Raw genomic sequence first — 21101 nt, forward strand, 5'->3', positions numbered from 1 at the left:
TGTAGCTTTTGCTATATACGCTAAGGAATATTTTTTAGTGGTTCTGATGCATTTAAAAGTAAATTACCTACTGTAATATATGTGGACACAGCAGCAAATTGAGGACAGACATATGCATAGAATTAAGTGCAGGCCGCAACTTTTATTAAACTTTTAGCACGAGGGAGGGACACTACTTGCCCATCACCCATACTCCCTTATACCAGACATTTAATTTATTTCAGTGCGGGGGTTACGGGGCTCCTTACCATATAACCCTTAATTTGCATCAGGGTTACAGGGCTCCTTATCACATAACCCATAACATGGGGTATGCTCTTCTCAGCCTACCACCAGGATTCAGCTCTCTCTGAGTCCCAGTAGAGGGGAACAGAGCGTGCAGCAGGCTCAGGACCTTAACTTGCAAAGGCCACAAGGTCTTAACCTATCACATGAGCTTGAGGCCCATCATCAAAATCCCAGGTCTTTTACCTCTGGGAATCATTTATTTTATACTCTTAATTGCACTGGAAACTGGCCATGAGCTGCGACGAGTAAACAACACCTCCCCAGTACCTGTTAGGTACTATGAGTATTCCTACTTAACCCACTGTGGCTTGCAGATGCTGTGAGGAAGGCAACAAATTCCCTGGTCCTTTGCCAATTTGGCCCATGGGAGAAAAAATTCCTTCCTGACCCCCCCTAAACCCTGATCAGCTAGCCCCACAGCATGTGTCAGACTGGGTTCCCATTCCCAGTTCTGATAGGTAGGACGGGCTTCTGGAATGGAGCCAAGAGAGGCTCCATATGGCCCCTGAGCAAGGCTAAATCCTGGGAACTGGAAAATGCTGGACATTCAGCACCCCTTTCCCCCAGCTGGACAATGGGTGCCAGGAACTCCCATGGGAGGAGCTACCTACTGTCCCTTGGCAAGTGCCTCCTTCCCTTGCTACTGGGACTGTCCCACTTTCATCACCGACACCCTCAATTTCCCCCACTCATCGATGTGGGGGTGGGTAGCAGATACAAACGTGCAGAAACCTACACCCGTACAGATTGTTTCCAAGTCCAGATGACTCAAACACTTTATTTCATGGGTTTTACACACACCAAAAAAAAAAAAAAAAACATTTTTGGCACCCTTCCATTGACAACTTTTTCTGTTTTTTTTCCCCTAAAGAAAAAGGTAATGTACCTAATAAGCTGGAAGGCCATGCATTTGTTTGTGAAACACAGTATTCAATCATGACAAAGACCACAATATTCAAGTGGGCTCCATCCTTTCACAGCCAATGATACTTCATAAAATAGCTTTTTCTCTGTGAAGAGAATTTTGTTGATAGCATTTTCCTGTCTGCATTGCTTTTCCTCTGTTTTTGTTACAATAGACATCTGAATTAAAACAGGGTATTTATTACTCTGGAGTTCAGCAACTCTGCAAAACAGTTTTCTTCTACATTAAAATTAATTCCTCTGTAAACAGTTATGTCATCAATAAGGATAATAATAAATTGAGTGAAGAATCAATCGGTGCAGTAAGTAATTACCTAAGCAATAAAGAATTTGATTCCACACAAATATCCTTAACAACAAGGGAAGGAAAATTATTAGCATATTTTATTTAGAAACAAATCTGCTGAGGCAACATACTTGTTCTTAGCTTCTCACGAGGTACTAGCAGCTTTCGCTCACACCATTTTCTTTCTTTACAGCAGCTTGAGTTGAAGGAAGAACATCAGATTTAACCTTGAAATTTCTGTCTTTACTGGTTTGTGCCATAACCTTATTATTTAAAGGCATTTTTTTAAAATTTAACATCTTGCCTCAGTGTGTAACATGACTATGTTATGGATTAGAGCACATTTAACTGGAGGAAAGAAAATATGATGACCAAGAATTAGACAATTGCTGCCTGAAGCACTGTAAATACAGTTCCAGTTCCATCACCTTGGTAGATCTCCAGCTTATGGATCAGAAAATCCTCCACAGGAAACACAATATCTATTCTGTTCATGTGCTTATTTCTAACTTGCACATTATCGAAAGAGCATTTGGCTGGAGTATGGTAATTAGCGCCAGTTTCTCACAGTTTCCGTAAAAAAGAGTAAAATACCGTTACAATGTATGCAAGTTTACAATCCAAGAGAATTTTCTGAGCATTTAATACAATGCCACAGATTAGAGACAGATTTGCATCTGTATTGTAGATTAGACACTAGATCTGATCCTGTTCAAATTAAGGTAACGTTTGGATCTAGATGGAATCTTCATAGTTTGGACCCATCTGTAATTCAAATATCAAATCATCTTGCCATAAAGCAAAGACACAGGGCCAAAATCTACTCTGACTTGTCTCTCGTGTAACCCAAAAAACATCAGTGGGATTGCAAGAATGGTAGAACAAGAAGTCGAAGGATTTTGATCCAACTGAACTACACTCACATATCAGTGATGATTATATGCACTGGGAGGCAGCATTGCCTAGCGGACAGAGCACTGGATTAGGATTTAGAAGATCTGGGTTCTATTCCTGGTTCTGCTAAAGGCAGGTTGGGTGACCTTGAGCAAGTCACTGCCCTCATTCTGTGCCTCAGTTTCCCCATTGCTAAAATGAAGAGTCTACAGATTAAGGGTGCTATATTATTTGTATTACCATAATGCCTAGGAGCCTTAGTCATAGGATCTAGGTATTATATTATTTCATATCACTTGGATGAGAGACTTTCAAAGAGCAGCTAAGTTTTGGTGATGCTTTTACATGAGTTAATAATGGTCTGAGACCACAATATGATGCTACAGGACATTGTGTGCTTTGAGTCTTTTTCTTATAAGCTATAAAGAATTTCCTGATCACTTTCATTAAAAATCTCACGTCACATAATATAGGCTTGTTAAGCTGGGTGTCCCAATCAAAATTAACTTGGGTAGCTACATTCTTCCTGTCTAAACTCATCCTGCAATTTTTATTGGATGTAATATTTTTCCTCACATCCTGCTGTATTCCTCACAAACTGTTGTATAGTGTTATTGTGTGTTGGTAAGCTGCTATATTCACTCTAAAAATGATTGCAACTTTGGGGCAGGTGAGGTGATCTGTATGTACAGAAGTTTCTTAAATCTGTCAAACATTTCGGTCTCAGGATATTGATATGACCTTACAAGTAACATCTTTTCTCCTTCTTATGCATCTAGGATAGATGGAATTATACAGAATAGAAAATATTAGCATAATAATGTCATTATTTCCTAGTGACCACATTAGATATTGCAGAAAGTGTGATAGAGTGCTAAGCAGTAGACATTCGCAGGCAGTATTTTATAAACATATGTCAAGTGCAACTCTGACCCCAAACTCAGTATTTACAAAATATTAATAAGGAACCAACAGGTGGCATAGCTCTCTTGATATTTTGATAACTTGTATGGTTCAAACCTATGGCCTAGATTGTGTCTTTAGGCAGACCTCTATTGAACTTTAGCCTTGGGAGACATGATGACTCAGACTTTCTGAGTTGTAGTTCCTTCACATAGTAATTAACTACTTCAAAAACAACAGCAGGAGTATGTTACTAAATCAAAATATTTTATTACCAAGATGTGGCCAGCTACCTCATTGACAACTTTATTTATATGATTACTCCTGGGGGAATTCTGCATCACTGTGCATATTCAGAATTCATGTCCCCTACAGATTTCTTTTGCTTCCCTGCAGAAAAATAACTTCACACAGGGAAACAAAGGGAAGGCTCAAGAGCGGTCAGGTGCCCCTCCCTGGCAGTACAGGCAGGTTGGTTTGGGTGCCCAGAGCAGCCAGTAGTGAGGTGGGTAGTGGTGCATATGTGCAAGAGAGAGAGAGAGACTCCGTCCCTGTTGCTCGCTATTGCAGCATGCTCAGCATGGAGGGGCAGGGCTTTAGGGTGTTTCTGAGGAGGTAGGTGTAGGGCAGGCTCTGTCCCCTCAATCAGAGCATAAGGTAGCAGCCGGCCTGCTTAGTGAATTGTTACCATTGTCTTTGTGAATTCTCCCAGGAGTATAAAAACAGGTGTAAAAGTTTTAAGGCTCCTTTACATTGCCAGAGTGGTGTAAAGGACAGTATGGCCTTATAAATGCTTATGTTGCTTTAGTGACTAGAACTGGTCTAAATTTTTGGAATAAAAAAATTCCCTATCAAAATGTGCTCTATGAACTGTTTGCTACTGCTCTTCCTGGAGAAGTTCCGTAGCCAATATAAATTGTGAGTTTATTTCCCCAGCCCTCATTTGCTCTTCAGTTGCCTATGATGTAACACTGAGCATATTACTGCATATATTTGTTGACTAATAACTAGAAAGAAAGAAACCTAGCTATATTACTATTAGGCAAGGGGATTTCCTCCAATGCTCCCCTCTCCCATTCTTCATCCATTGTGTTTTAGTTTAAATAAATTACAGAAATAATTGAAACCAGAGTGATTCTACTGTGTTATTTTGACAAATAAAATATGCAGAATTTTACAGAATTTTTAAATATTGTACACAGAATTTTTAATTTTTTTGGTGCAGAATTTTTAATTTTTGGCACAGAATTCCCCCAGGAGTAATATGATATATCTCTTTCCCTTACTCTGGCTCTCTCTGTCTATAACACTGTAAGGTTTTTGTGACAAGGACTATGATTGGAAAGTGCCTAACACAGGGTAAACTCTACCAGAAACAAATACTACTTAAATAATCCTTAAAATGTATCTCACTACAGCACTGAAGTAAGGGTGGCAATACCAAAACTTGTCATCCTTACTTCTGCACTGCTAGCTTCAGAGCTGAAGGGCCAGAGAGTGGCAGCTGCTGAGGGCCCAGCTCTGCAAGCAGAACTGCAGAAGGGTGGCAATACCAGACCATGCCATCTTTATTTCTGTGCTGCTGCTGGCAGTGGCTCTGCCTTCAGAGCTGGGCTCCTGGCCAGCAACCACCATTTTCCAGATGCCCAGCTCTGAAGGCAGCGCTGATACCAGCACCAGCAAGAAGTAAGGGTAGCAGTACCGCGACCCCCCCCCTACAATAACCTTGTGACCCCCCCACACACACACAACTCCTTTTTGAGTCAGGACCCCTACAAAGACAACACTGTGAAATTTCAGATTTAAATAGCTGAAATCATGAAATTTATGATTTTTAAAATCCTATGACCATGAAATTGACCAAAATGGACTGTGAATTTGGTAGTCTCCTGGTCATGGTAAGGGTCTACTACAGACCACCTAACCAGGAAGAAGAGGTGGATGAGGTTTTTTTTAAACAACTAACAAAATCATGCAAAGCACAGGAGTTGGTGGTGATGGGGGACTTCAACTACCTAGATTTCTGTTAGAAAAATAACACAGCTGGGCACAGATTATCCAAAAAGATTATCTTGGAATGTATCTGAGACAATTTTTTTTATTTCAGAAGGTGGAGAAAGCCACTAGGGGAGAAGCTGTTCTAGATTTGAGTCTGACAAACAGGGAGGAACTGGCTGAGAATTTGAAAACGGAAGGCATCTTGTGTGAAAGTGACCATGAAATGCTAGAGTTCATGATTCTAAGGAATGACAAGAGGGATATGGCACAATAAAGAAAATGGACTGCAAGAAGGCAGACTTTAGCAAACTCAGTGAGTTGGTAGGTAAGATCCCATGGGAAGCAAGTCTAAGGGGAAAAACAGTACAACAGAATTGGCAGTTTTCTACAGCCAATTCTACAGTTTTGTAGAGTCCTACAAAAAAGTGGAAACTAGGTCAAATTGCGAAGTATGAATATAAACAAAGGATGTAGGGATAAAATTAGGAAGGCCAAGGCACAAAATGAGATAACTAGATAGAGACATAAAGGGTAACAAGAAAACATTCTACAAATACATTAGAAGCAAGGAGAAGACCAAGGACAGGGTAGGCCGTTACTCAGTAAGGAGGGAAAAACAATAACAGAAAATGTGGAAATGGCAGAAGTGTTAAATGACTTTTTTGTTTCAGTTTTCACCAAAAGGTTTAGTAGTGATTAGACATCTCACATAGTGAATGCAAGTGAAAATGAGATAGAATCTGAAGTTAAAATAGAGAAAGAACAAGTTAAAAATTACTTAGACAAGTTAGATGTCTTCTAGTCATTTGGGCCTGATGAAATACATCCTAGAATACTCAAGGAGCTGACTGAGGCGATATCTGAGCCATTATCTTCAAAAAGTCTTGGAAGACGGGAAAGATTCCTGAGGACTGGAAAAGGGCAAATATAGTGCCAATCTATGAAAAGGGGAATAAGGACAACCTGGAGAATTACAGACCAGTCATCTCAACTTCAGTACTGGAAAGATAATGGAGATATACTTAAGCAATCAATTTGCAATCACCTAAAAGATAATTAGGTGATCTGTATGGATGTCAGGAACAAATCATGTCAAACCAACCTAACAGCTTTCTTTGACAGGGTAACAAGCCTTTTGGATGGGGGGAAACAGTAGATGAGGTATATCTTGACTTTAATAAAGCTTTTGAAACTGTCTCCATGACCTTCTCATAAACAAACAAGAGAAATACAACCTAGATGGAGCTAAAATAAGGTGAGTGCATAACTGGTTGGGAGAGTAGTTATCAGTAGTGCACAATCAATCTGGAAAGGCATATAACATGGGATCCCACAGGGACCAGTTGTGGGTCCAGTTCTGTTCCATATCTTCATCAGTGATTTAGATAATGGCATAGAGAGTACACTTATAAAGTTTGCGGATGATACGAAATTGGGAGGGGTTTGCAAGTGCTTTGGAGGATAGGATTAACATTCAAAATGATGTGGACAAACTGGAGAAATGGTCTGAAATAAGTAGGATGAAATTCAATAAGGACAAATGCAAAGTACTCCACTTAGGAAGGAATAATCAGTTGCACACCTACAAAATGGGAAACGACTGCTTAGAAGGAGTACTGCAGAAAGGGATCTTGGGGTCATAGTGGATTACAAGCTGCATATGAGTCAAGAGTGTAAAAAAGCAATCATCATTCTGGGATGTATTAGTTGGAGTGTTGTAAGAAAGACACAAGAAGTAATTCTTCCACTCTACTATGCATTGATAAGGCCTCAAATGGAGTATTGTGTCCAGTTCTGAGTGCCACATTTCAGGAAAGATGTAGACAAATTGGAGAAAGTTCAGAGAAGACCACCAAAAATGATTAAAGGTCTAGAAAACATGACCTATGAGGAAAGATTGAGAAAACTGGGTTTATTTAGTCTGGAGAACAGAAGACTGAGAGGGGACATGATAACAGTTTTCAAGTACATAAAAGGTTGTTACGAAGAGGGAGAAAAATTGTTCTCCTTAGCCTCTGAGGATAGGACAAGAAGCAATGGACTTAAACTGAAGCAAGGGAGGTTCAGGTTGGACATTAGGAAAAAATTCCTAACTGTCAGGGTAGTTAAGAACTGGAATAAATTGCCTAGGGAGGTTGTGAAATCTCCATCGCTGGAGGTTTTTAAGAGCAGATTAGATGAGCACCTGTCAGGAATGGTCTAGATAATACTTGGTCCTGTCATGAGTGCAGGGGATTGAACTAGATGACCTCTCGAGGTCCCTTCCAGTCCTACAATTCTATTTTGATTTTATGATGTGTTGAGTTACACTACAGCATATATGCAAATAGCAGACAATGTGATTGATCTACTATCCTTCAATAGATGTCATCTACTGCAGAGTATAAATTGTGGCATCCAGGACTATCCAGGCATAGCAGATTTGCTATGATTGCTACATGAAACGAAAGCAAAAGCACATGAAGTGAAGTCTGAAGCCTTGCTGATCAATATAGCACCTGCTATTACTGCACATCAATGTCACTTGCAGTGTAAAATTATTAATGCTTTGTTTATATTCTAAAATAAAGGGCTTCAGTCAGGATCAGGGCCATATGCACTTGGAGCTGTACTAAAATAGTCCCTGTACCAAGAATTTAAAATAAGACACAGCAAATGGGTGTACACAAATAATCATATATAGTGTGGGAGTGAGGATGGTTAGAACTAGCTATTGCACACATTTAGAATTTCACTTGTTGTCACATAAAAATCATTGAATTTCACAGGATTACAGTGCAAATTATAAATAAACACGGGTCCTTCTGTTCACTTCAAAAAGGTCTTTGACTCTCCTAGTAGGTTTGCACCAAGGCCTGACCAGATTTTGATGAAAATCTAATGGATGTTTCATTGTAAATATTTCACACAGTTCTCTCAAGATTAATCCACACAATGGAATTTTCCCTACTCAAAAGGATATTGAATCTGGAGATAAAATCAGGGCACCGCATTAGCCAAATCAATAAGCTGACCTGGTAAGGCAAACCCTATGGTTCTTTTGAAATGGGAGTAGACTCAAGGCCTATTGAAGTAAATGTGATTGATTTTAATTGATTCCTGTTGATTTAAATGGGCATTGGATCAAGCCCATGACGTGTTGGAAATTCACAAATGCAGTACAATGCAATACAACTGCAGTACAATTTGTTGCTTTTTTCAAAGTAGAGAGGAGAAATAGATTAAAGTAACTGAGTTATTCCAAGAGTGAAGAGGAATACAAAGACATTTCATTTACCTAGAAATACACAGAAGAAGCTAGAAAAAAGGGCTTTTGAGACAAAACCCATAATTGTTTCTCTTGGTTAGCTCCATATATATCTTTAATCACACCTATTTCTCTATGTCACTTAAAGTCAGTGGGAGGAAAGTCCATTAGAGAGAGAAATTAAGAAGTGAAATTGTTAAACCAGAATCACATACTTACTCATACAAGGACAAAAATCACTAGGATTATTGATTAAAAGCACTTTTACTCAGCAAAACACTGCCACTTCCAGCCCATTGTCTTTTGGGAATCTTCAGCATTCAATAAAGATGTAAATTAACAAACTGCAGAATTCTTGTTAAGACAGAGATTGTCTATAGTTATCCATTATTAAATGAATTTCTTGATATGTTTACTAGTCACAGTGAATTCAGTAGATGCAAGTAATTATGAAGCTTCTAACTAAACTGAAAGATCAAAAGGTATCACCAGAATTTTGGCATATTGAGGAAACTCTTCCAAATTAAGAATCATTTCAGACCTTTCTTCTTTTTCTTTCCTTTTTTAAAGGAAATTAGGGAACAGAGTGCTATCAATGAAGCTAATATTTCACCTGTACAGAAGTCACCCATAGTACTGCCGATTATCTTGACTTGTGAAAGAATATAAAAGGAACAAGTGGCAATGACAGTATTTTGTTATGCTCAAAGATAAGTGAGAAGTAAGAGTTTAAGATAAAATAAGTAGAAGATAGACAGAAGAAGGTCATAAAATGAATTGCCTCGTGGCTCATAAATAATAGAAACATAAATGTCATATGAACTTTATTTTATGGTGTAGGTGGCCTAATAAAAAATTAGAAGCAAAGAAAGGCTTATTGTGAAGAGAAGGCCAGCTATTCTCTGTCACTGAAGGCAGTTATTCAAGCTCAGTGACATTCCAGACCTTGTGACATCAGCTTTCAATTGGTAGCGGATGCCAAGTTCTCAGCTCTTGTCATTTTTAAGCAGAATGGACAAGATAAGGGATTGCTTTACTCAGAGTGGCCTGCTTCTCAGTGATAAACCTCTACCTAATCCATACTAGATTTAAGATACCTAAGATACACTCATCTTCAAGGCTGTCACCAAAATGGAACTCTATCAGCGACTTCAACTTTCGTACATTACAGATACACTTTCCATTTTGATCTATGCCCTTTGTGACTTTTCAGGTTATTGCTAGCATCCAGCCCTTGATGCCCTCTCAAACACAGGCTACCCTGAATTAGATTCCATTTACCCAACCAAACTCCAATGCCTTTATTTACTGTAAATATGACAGCTAGTCACAGAAAAGGACTTTGAAAATACAGAGGGAAGAAATGTGTTCTCTTCCCACCTCCTCCCCAGGCTGCTTGCTAGAGTGATGTATTTTAAAACTTCCATAAACCTCAAACAGAAAAATAGGATTTTCCAAAACCATGTCAGTTTAAGTGATAACATGAATGCACATCACAGAGCATCTGCTACTAAATCACTGTTTATAGCTGCCAAGGCTCATTTATTATACAAACTACTATCAAGTGTGCCGTCTTCTTTCTCAGGTAATGGCAGATTTCTGAACTCTAGGATGAATCCATTCTTTCTATCTATTTATACACACAATATTTGTATTATTTATATTTCACATTAGGGAATAAAGTGAGCAGGTATTCAGAGACACAAAGTTAACGCCTGAAATGATCTATCTTATCCCAGTATGCGGTCCAGGAAATGCAGGAGAAAGTAGAGGTATATTTTAGGATAACAGCAACAATGTGGAAAAAATTTTCCAATTGATTTTCTATGAAAAGAAGACTGTGCATCAAGGGGAGTATGTGTGTGTGCTTTTATCTTTCCAGAATCATGCAAAATGCATGTAGAATGTTGAAGCATTGCTAAACTCTAATGTCAATAATTAAATGTTTGAAATTTCTTAAAACACACTGATTCTGAATCCTGCTTTCACACACATCTTCCGCTCTTATAAGCCCAGAATTTTCAAAAGTGACTAGGGATTTTGAGAGTCTCCAATTCGGGGCACAACTAGACTCACCTTAGCTTGATTTTCTAGAGTGAAAGTGCTCAGCTTTGTTGCAAAATCATGTCCCTTTAATGAGGCTCAGGGTGGGCACTAAAAAATCAGGCACCGAAAATTATACAGTCACTTCTGAAAAGCTTGTCTGTTGCCTCTTAGGTACTTAGAGAAGGGCTCCGTGTCTCATGCACATGAGTAGCACTACATGGTAATGAAAGTACTTACTTACAATGCACAGAACTGGATTTGGTTTGGAAAACAAAGGGCCAAGCCAGGTTTTAATATTTAAAACTAAAACTACAGCTGTGTTGAATCCAAGCCCTATTCATCTAAACCTGTGAGGTTTGAGAAATTATGATTAATGTTTCCAGTTTTCATCATTTTAAAAAGTTATGGCTCTATTCAATCTCAAATATCATGAGGGCCTGGTAACTGCTAGGACTCTGCAAGCCTTTCAGACTATACTGCCATGCAGGCTTCTAGCCTATTTCTTTTGTCACACGAATAGGAAAGGTATTTTAAAGGGGACATGTGGCTGAAAAATGACACTCTGCTGGCTGTGCTCAGAAATCACAGCAGGTGGTTGATGAAAGGATGAGGGGGAGAGTCACAAGTTAGCCCATTCTACTCTACATTTTAGAACGCCCAACATCCCCAGCTGCCAAATTCTTTCCACGGTCCCTTTAGAAGTTCATCTCACCACGCAGACCCCACTCTAATCATCAAATCTGAAACTCAGAGGTTTCACAAGGATTTATTTGTTTTTCTTCATCATAGGTTGTACACCCTCCAACCCAAGTGTAGTTTAAAATCTCAAAGCAAAGCTCAGTCAGAACTGCTGAGTTCCTCCTGGTTTCAAATCCAAGTCATGTGTACACACAAATTTCACATGATTTCAGTTCCAAACTATATGCAGGTGGTGTTCATCCAAAACAGTCCCCAGCTTTCTCAACTCTTTGCATTTCTTTCAAAAACAGCTTGAGTTTTCACTTGTAACAAAAACTGAAGCCGAGGGTTTCTCATACTTATTGACATTTTCTTGGGAATTCTAGCCAAAACCTCCCAACAATTTTAGACATTCCAAGTCCCACCCTACCTAGGACTATGATAAGAAAGTTTCCCCAGCATTCCTTTTCAAATCATCCTAAATCAAGCTACCTTGTTTTCAGGTCTCCTGTAGGACATTTCTGATCAATCAGTAACGTCAATTACACCAACCAAAGCAGAGGAGGAGGTTGAGGCATTACAAATGCTGAAATATCCTTTGTTCACAAAATATTTCATAACTGACTTCTTGTAATTCATGACAGTTTTTATTGGACAAATATGCTATTCATACACAGTAACTGTCTCCTGTGATTTGAGATAAGACCTGTTTGACTTATCTTATCCAGAACACATCTTATCCACATAGTTCTGAGAGAACACTTCATCTAGTTCTCTGGGATCCACAAACTCAGTTTGACTGCATCTCATCATTCAGGTTATTTTATTAGGCAGGTAACAGCTCTGTGCTCATGCTGGCCAAGCACAGAAAAAGAGGGATTTAGGTACAGGGTGATACCAGTTATTCCAAATCATGTCACACACTGCACAGTTAATAGCTAGGAAAAATGTGTATAAACATCTATACTTCTTGAATCTAGTTGGTTTGGACATCATACCAATCATGTAAGGATAAGTTGCTTTGCAGATTGTGTAATGACCAATCACTTTTGTCCTCACCTTACCTATATTTCAGGCTTATCAGTTCAGGGTGTTCCCACATATCTTAAGAAGCCTAAAAAAATCATCTTCAGCACACAGCCTGTCACACCTTTGTTTACAGTTTGACCTTGCATTCAAATCTAGCCATATACATGTTTACCCATGCTCAGCCAGATCTATGCCTACAGTTTGCAGTTTAGAAAGGAACAGCTAAAATATTTTGAGAATCCAATTTAGCTTTCAGCTATATAACCCCTAGTGCCCTTAAATGTGCACAATCAAGATATAAAGTTACATTATTAAGCTAATACAAATGGATATATGCATTTAAAAGAAGATGTTCAACCTACCCTGATTTTGATCTTCACCAATTTCCCACCTTTTAAATCAAATATCCAACTACTGATTACCCTTAGTGTTTCATGTATATATGATTCATGGCAGCAGTCTCAGCAGGTCATCAAAAAGGTTGGCATTTCTCAAAGTAGTACAGTACAGTAGTCAGCCTTTACTTTCTCCCACCTACGTACAGGCTAATTAGATTAAACGTAGAAGATCAATCAAACTGCACTAGCTCAGAAAGATTAATTACTTCAGCCCTCTTTGAATTAATTATTAGTGTACAGCCATGGGGATAGGCAAACCCAACATAGTAAAAGGAGAGGGACTCAGACAGACAGACGTGGCAGGCTGGGACATATTTCAGTCTGAGATTTATTATCTTTAAATTACTAATGACAGCATTTCCCCCTTTGTCTCAAATACAGTGCTTTATTAGACCTAAATGCTAAGGCAACTTGATAACATAAAGACAAATGTCAATGCTGCATTTCAAAAGTGGTTGCAGAATTAAAGGTGTGTGGGGGGGTAAGGATTTGTGGAAAAAAATAAAACTACAATCTTTTGATTGGTTGTTAAATGCTGTTTCACATCAGTTCTTCATTATCCTGATACTGCATGCCAAATGCTACACCGACTGTAACGCTGTCACATCTGATGATTCTGAATGTGAAATGAATATTTACAATCAAGCATTTTCTCAAAATCCAGACTTGTCAGGACTTTTTAAAACAGTATGAATTAGTGATTTGATTACCTTGAGAATAATTCCCTTCTCTCTCCATCTAACCTATTCTACCTAGGTATCTGATTTCTCCTCAGATCCGTCTCATATTCATTCCTTCAACACCACGTCTTAAAGATCCCCACCCTATTGATCTGGGGAATTATTTGCACACCCATTTTCTAAGTACTCCGATTTGCGTTCTCTCTTCCTATGTTTTTTCACACATTGACATGATTGATAAGCCGGTAAACTGGCTTTCACTGCAATCTAGAAATAATTATCACCACTGCCAAATATGCAGTAACTGTAAATCTATGGCAATGTAATGGTGGCCAGTGTTTACTACAATAGTATGGTAACAAAGTGGTAATCCAATGGTAAAACAATAATTACCGTATACTGGTGGGCAAATCTCAAAAACTCATTCATAAAGCTCAAAGCTAGCAGCTGATAAAGCTTTGCAAGTTAGAGAAAGCTTGAGCTTTTGTGGCCTCTTTAATTTGATACTTGATTAGAAAAATCCTCACAGAAAACACACTTCTCAAGTGAGTGTGCCCCTTAGACAAACTCCACCCAAGTATCTGTAAGGGGTGTCAGTCATGCACTTTACTGTAAAAGACTTTGCATTATATGGATGCTGGACCTTTGTCCAGAGTTACAGTAGTAGAGAACAAAACAGGCTAAATACTTTACACTGGCCAGAAGAATAAAACACAAAGAGACCAGCTGGTCTCTCGGAAAAAATACACCAAACCAAAAAATCCACCCAAGACCAATTGCTCAGCTCAGCAGGATCCACAAACAAGAATTCATTAACTACAGAAAAAAAAACTAACACCAACTAAGTATAGCTACAAAAAGAACAAACTTTGATTGAGCAGATGTTCCACAGCTGTGGGACCCAGAGGAAGACACCCTAAGGGATGGTTGGTGTGCAGGCTCTTACCTGCCCAGGGATTCTAGGAGACTTCACAATATTAACCATTTTCAGTCCTTTCAAAAGTTCCATGGCTCACAAGCAGCAACATGAATCTAACCACTGGGGACCTGCAGACAGGTGGTCAATTCAGCAATGGTTGGGATTCTGATATTTACGGTATCTGCATCTCTTGATAATCTAGGAAATGAAAGATTCCTGATGCTTCCTGTTTTCACTTTGAGCATGTGATCTGAGAACAGTTTCACTCACACAATTTCTACTCCTGCTTCTGATCCAAGTCAGAACTGAGGGCCATGACAATTTTTGGGGAAAATCAGACAAACTTTTTCAACTCTGAAAATAAATGTGAATAGTTTGAGAATGAATTGGTTAATATTTCATTCACATGAATTCATCTTTCCCTAATTACAATGGAATAATCTCCGCCTATCCATGACAAAAAATTAAAAAATGATAGGACAATTCTTACTGTCTCCCTATTGACAATATCTTAGGTCTTATATTTATCTTATATTTTAGGATGAAGAATCTGGAACAGAAGCACTCAACCATATTCCTTGTCCATCAGTAGGGTGAGCAATGACTGATACTTTATCGGTATTTTTTGAAAAAAAAAGAAAGAAAATCTTTTCTAAAAAAGAGCACATTCCTGTTGGGATACACCAGAGACGCTCTGTTAAGCAGGGGGGCAAGAGACCCAACACTTTCCACAATCTCTTATCTCAGCATGAGGGCTGCTGTCCAACTGCGAGGACAGTTTTACTTACAATGTCTATATAATATATTTCAGCAGCAAGAGTGTTTCTAAGCATCAGACAAGGCAGCATGGGAAGAAATGTAGCCATTTTCTCCTATGATGAAACAATTCACATTGATTGTTTCCTTTCAGTTTGAGACTAATAGTTTCTTCTGCAAAACTACATCAGATGGATTATACGATCCTGTCACTAGTTATTTTGGTGGGTGCCAGGCAACACTTGCAAGGTTGCAAACCAGTTACCATTATTAATCCCTGTATTCACAAGCTATTTTTTATGAAACAGTCATCCTTTCAGCCAATATTTTCTGCGGTTGGCATTCACCCTACCGGTGGGATTGTTGGGGAGGGGCGAGTGATACGAGTGGAATATGAGCAAATTCAGCAGTTAGAAAGCTTTGGAGCTAACATGCCATGGAATTTAGCTGAGTTACAAACTGTTAAAAATCACCATATTTCCCTTCCCTGGCTAGTGTTCCTCTGGAAATTTTAATCAGCAGTATCAAAATAGCAGAGCATTCTAAACATTCGGGCCCAGCCCCATGTCATAGCCAAAACAGCATCATCATCACAGTACTGGAGTGAGAATACCAGGTTGTTGCCAGAATAGCTGTAGCAGAAGGGTGAGGGAGCCAGGGCTGTCCTGCCTATGACTTGGTACACAGCCCCAGCATCCCAACCTCACATCTGGGGGCATGATAAATACGTAAACTTTTTCATTTCCTGACTTTAAGTGTGAGTTCTTAACATTGCATTGTTTCCTTCATTGAATAGATTTAAAATCAAATTTGTTCTCTTTAAATATACTACATTTCTTCTTTACCATTGGATTCACAACTAAAGACAGATTTCTGCTGAATTGTTGTGGGAGTCAAAAAGGGAAAGAATTCTTTTTCTGAACAGCTTACTATTTTAGGTAATATATTACCAGAAAAAGCAACAGATTGGGCATGCAATATATTTAAATGAAAACTGAAAAAGAAGTTGCATAAGTTAGTTTTGTTGCTTAAGGATAACATTAACTTCCTCTAACAGTTTACATGCCTGTTTATGCTGCTATTGACTAACACAACAGAGTTTATTGGCATCTGCTCTGCATTACGATGCGTTTATACAGCACCAGTACTGTATGTTACTCCAGAGCTCCTTCTTGAGTGAAAAATTACACCAACAAAGACAAAGAGCTTTAACTAACACTTCTCCAATTTTTAAAAATATATATCTAACTATTTTTTTAAAAGGACACTGAAAATGTGTTTTTCTCAACATTTTATTCTTATATCACTTCCCTCTTTCCCCCTCTGCCAAGAAATCTGAAACCGAAAACAATTTCTTACCAATATTTGTTTTCTTCGATCATGCACTCATAGTAGTTTAATTATTGTAGGATTCCTCATAACTCTTGTGCTGGTGACACTGTTTCCTTCCGGGGGGGGGTGCGGGGGGGACGGGACACAAAACACTCCCCCTACTTTTGGAGGGGAAAGTTGGGGAATTTTGCATCTCCAACATTTTCCAGATATAGTTACTCTTAAGAGGATCTTTTGTTTCTTTCAGTGATTTGCAACAGTCATTTTGTTGTAGCTAGTAAGTTTGATATTAATTCTGTTTCAACTGATATTGTTGGTATATCAGAAGATAGCCCAATATTCTATGATTCTATGATTAGGACCAATGGATCAATTGATAAATTGGTAATGTCTTTCAGTGTTTATTTGTTTTAAAAGTTTCCATTTTAGGACAGGGCTTCCAAATATTAAGGTAACCCCTCATGGCCATGTTGTTTAATATTTATCTTTCTACAGGAGAATAAATTATTATTTAAGAATAAATCTCTTAAAAAGAAAAGAAAAATACCAAAGAGCAACAATTAGGAGAAGCAAGAGTAAGCAAATTCTTGTGGGTATAACCCTGTTTGATGGGACATTTGTCACCTTTGATAGGGCTCTTAATAAGTTCTGGGTCAGTTCTAACTGAGTAGTTTTATTAAAGGCTTTTCACATTCACACTGTATAGCCCTGCTCTGCAAGTCTGGGTAAAACTGCATTCAGGCAATTTGAAGAATATCCTGAAGCCCAATATTCAGATCAATGTTTCAAATTAAGAAAGTTCCAAGACTATAGAAAGGTCTTGAGAAGGAATAACCGTCATGCTCCTCATTTTATAGTAGTCTCAGCTACCTCCTAGACTTGCGCTTCATTTTACTTCATATCCTTATTTTTTACATTAGCCATATGTCTGTTCCTGAAACAAACTGAGCTGAGAGTGCTTCAACTTTATCAGGCCATTCTGAATTAGACCGAAAATTAAACTTGTTTGGTGGAGGAAATCAGCATTTCCACATGGTGGCTTTCGAGCGTGGAAGGAGAAACTAAAGCTAAATGAATAGATATTAAACAAGAAATACCTTGGGAAACTTTATGTACATGTGACAAATTTAGCCAACAAAGTACTAAATTCTTGGACAGCAAGTTTAACATATTAATTGGTGAGCAAGTAAGACAAGATATTTCTGCTCCTCCCAACTCCACTGTGATACAAGTTAAATTACAGCAATGAGTAATTTCAATGAAAAATAGGCCAACATTTTTCCCACAGTGGTACTGTACTTTGATATTTACTGTTGTGTAAATGCACAGGTCAGATCTGTTTAAATGTAGTTGTATGGCCTGCTGCTAGGTATTTGCATCAGATACATGCCATAACAGTAATAGAGTATCCACAAGCAGCTGTGATCTTCAAATCAAAGGGGTGATGCCACACTGCATCAATTGTATATGTTACAATTAGTTACGTTAGGTTATTGAAATAGGATAAAAGTTAGAGAACACATCTTAACACTACAAAAACACTAATTATTATTGGTATCAAGTTTAAAACCGAGCTGTCAGATAATTAGTTATCTCTGAAACAGGTGACTAAACTTTCTGCAAATTTCACACTCAAAAAGACATCAGGTGTCTCTGCATAGTGAGATGTGTCAATGGCATTCAGTTGTCAGTGTGGATATTATTAGACTCAAACTGACATTTCAGAGGCTTCCTAAGTGATCCATTTTTCTTTTGATCTAAAGCTGTAGAAACTGGGTTCAAAAAGAGCAACAGCTCCAAACCTGAGCCTCATTTTAAGTGGCAAAGGCAGCATCTGTGCACTTTTGCCTAATGTAGTGATTTCTCTTGCATCCATTTCACTCTGATGTCCTTTGCAGTCAAGTCAAGGCTCAGAGTACACCATAGTCATACATACCTATATCCTGCGTCTAATACTTACTTTGGTGAAGTATGGGTAAATAACAGAGTTGAGTGAATAGTAAAAGAAAAAAACATGAATATTCATTCAAATTTGAAAATTAATGTTTTTGATTGTGTGTGACTCCCCCGCCCCCTTTGTGGTTATGTTTGGTGAAGAGCTGAGCTTTGTTAGCATGAATACAAATAAAAGTGCATTCAAACTCAAATAATTTAAGGACATCCAAACAAGGAATATTTTAGCATTGTTTCAAAAACCATGTAAACCTATACAAACAAGCCAACACATTTGCTGAACACTTCAGCTACTGAAGATGCCCAGTTAGTTGTTCATGAGCCACTCATAAGAGACATCACAAATATTTTAAACAAAAGAATTTGATATTTCTGTGAACTGCTCACAAATATTTTGCCAACACCAAAACATCTCAACTTTCAAGGGTAAATTATTCAGTTACACTTTTTCATTCAGTTGTACTAAACAAGTCTGTGAAATGTCATGTACGACTAATACAATATCCCCTTGTAATATAATTAACATCTCCAAAGACATTGTTAGGATAAACTCATTTTCTTTCCGTTGTTAAGTTAGATTAAAATTTCATCATCACCCCCTTCTAACTCTGCTGGAGACATTAGGATCTTTAGTTGTTCTGTGAAATGGAAGTAAGCGTGTTTCCTTCTTTTGACCCTATCTAGAGGTGAATTTGGCATTGTTACTGTGAGGATTTGGGAAGTCTGTCAATGTCAAATGTATGAATTATGTTTGATATTATGAACTCTCTGTGTGTTTATGCCCATAAGGCTGTCTTTTGCTGTATACTTTCATCATACCTTTTGTGCTAAGAAGAGGGAGAATGGCACTTGGTTGCCTGCCCCTACAAGGGCTGGCCATGAAGGACCACCAACAATTGAATAACCTGGTCCTAAAACAACTGGATGGTTACAACCTAGATAAAACCAGTTTTCTCCAGCTTATCTGCAGAGAATGGAAAATGAAAAACAAAAACAGGAGACAGATCACAGAAACCAGGTGTTAGGCTGGCTTTTAAAAACACAGAGGTTTGCTTTTTGAGCTAGAGAGAACTGTCTGACTTCCAGACCAACAGAAGCTGAACGGAGTTTGCTGCATGAGACAGAGAGTACAATCCATGACCAAGACAAGAAGTCTGAGTCCCAAGGAGTGAAGACCAGGGACTCCTGAAAGTGACAGATGAAAACCCCAGGGGCTCTCAGACTGGTGAGGACACTGAAGGGAGGGATTTGAGAACAGGTTTTGTTGTTTTTTGCATGGATCTGTACATCTCTATGCTTTCTGCATGTTTGATTAAGAAGTTACTTTGCACAGCCTCTAAGTGCCTGGCTTCAACTGACATGTGCCTCCGAATGGGTTAATGGTAAACCAGACTCCTTCTATGGGTGGAGCTTGGGGAAGGGTGTGTTTAAGCTGTTGACGAGACTTGGGGGTTCAGTAATGGTCTTGGGGCCTAGGACAGCTGGACTGTGGGGTACCACTTCGGAGAAGGGGTATCATCAGGGAATCTGTATGCCAGCAATGAGCCTAAAGACCAGAGACAGTGTTTGGAGCCTGCCTAGACCCAGGGGAGATGAAAAGCACATGAATCCAGTGTTTGTCCAACAGGGGAGAGCTTGTCATGGTGAGTGACAGTTACAAAGGAGCCTCTTGTTCTAAATCAAATACACTGTTGTAAGTTGGCCCTGAGTACACCTTGACATGTCAGCTTTGCCCACCCACTTTCCGATGTCATCAACCTCTAGTGCCACTTGTTTAATTAAGCAACATGACACAACAAGCAATGCCTTTCTGGGTGATTACCTCAAACCACAGGTTGCCCTCACAGACACTAAACTGAGGACCTTTAATTTCTGAAGAACAGCAGTGATTTCAAAGAACTGCATGTTGCTCAGAGGGCTCTGCCGCTATTGTAGAATGCGAAGTAGGGAAAAGTATGGAAAGGGAAAATGTTAAAAGCCATACAGTTCTTGAGGAGCATCAGTGTGGATAAAAAAGGCAGCAGTGACAGCCAACCAGAAAGCACCACTTCTCTCTAGCATGCCAAACCCATAACAAACCCCAGCTAATAAAGATGCAAACCAGGTACAACACTGACAGAGCATTTCAACACAAAATGGTCAAAAATATTTGCTTTGAACTTTGTCATTTTTGTCTTTAAAATGTACCAGTTAGCAACCAAAATAGTATTTGCCCATCTTAATTTCGCATTAAACTTTAATCAGTGGCTTTAAAATTAGCCCACTTGTGACTTATTAATATTAATATGCCTAGAGAGCATCACTTACTGGACTCCGGGTCCGAATTGCCATCTCCTTCTGTCCGACTGTTGGGCGAAGCCTGTTCATAGTACTCCTCTTGGGGGAAACCAAGGGGCAGAGGATGCGACGCGCTAGCACTGCTGCTGGGTTCATGGTCTCCAAGCCCACTGTCACTGCAGCTTTCCTGGGAGCCGTCTGGTAGGTGAAATGTGACACGGCGTTGCGACTGCAAGGAAAGAAAGAAAATTATATGGTTTCAACTACAAACTGAGTAATTGCTTAATGCATCCAATGTAGGAAATATATTATTTCAGCTATCTGGTGAGGACACATTAACATTATCTACAGTTGTGCACAATTTCAGGCTTTTGTGAACAGGCATCTCTGCTTTCAAACCTGCTTCATCTGACAGCAGAGCTTTTCCTATTTTTTAAAACTGTAAACCTTGATGCAGAATGAAAGACGCTTCATGCTAAAGAGATTCTGTCAA

General features: G+C 38.8%; 1 protein-coding gene across 2 annotated transcripts in view; it reads right to left on the minus strand.

Annotated features, from left to right (window-relative positions):
• Positions 1–21101, minus strand: part of PCDH11X (protocadherin 11 X-linked) — a 985888-nt gene that overhangs the window by 234077 nt on the left and 730710 nt on the right. For both annotated transcript variants that reach the window (XM_043522099.1, XM_043522098.1), the window contains one exon: positions 20639–20837. In XM_043522099.1, the coding sequence (XP_043378034.1) occupies positions 20639–20837 (199 nt within the window). The remainder of the gene's footprint in view (positions 1–20638; positions 20838–21101) is intronic.

The sequence above is a fragment of the Chelonia mydas genome, chromosome 9 (assembly GCF_015237465.2).
Source record: "Chelonia mydas isolate rCheMyd1 chromosome 9, rCheMyd1.pri.v2, whole genome shotgun sequence".
NCBI lineage: Eukaryota > Metazoa > Chordata > Testudines > Cheloniidae > Chelonia > Chelonia mydas.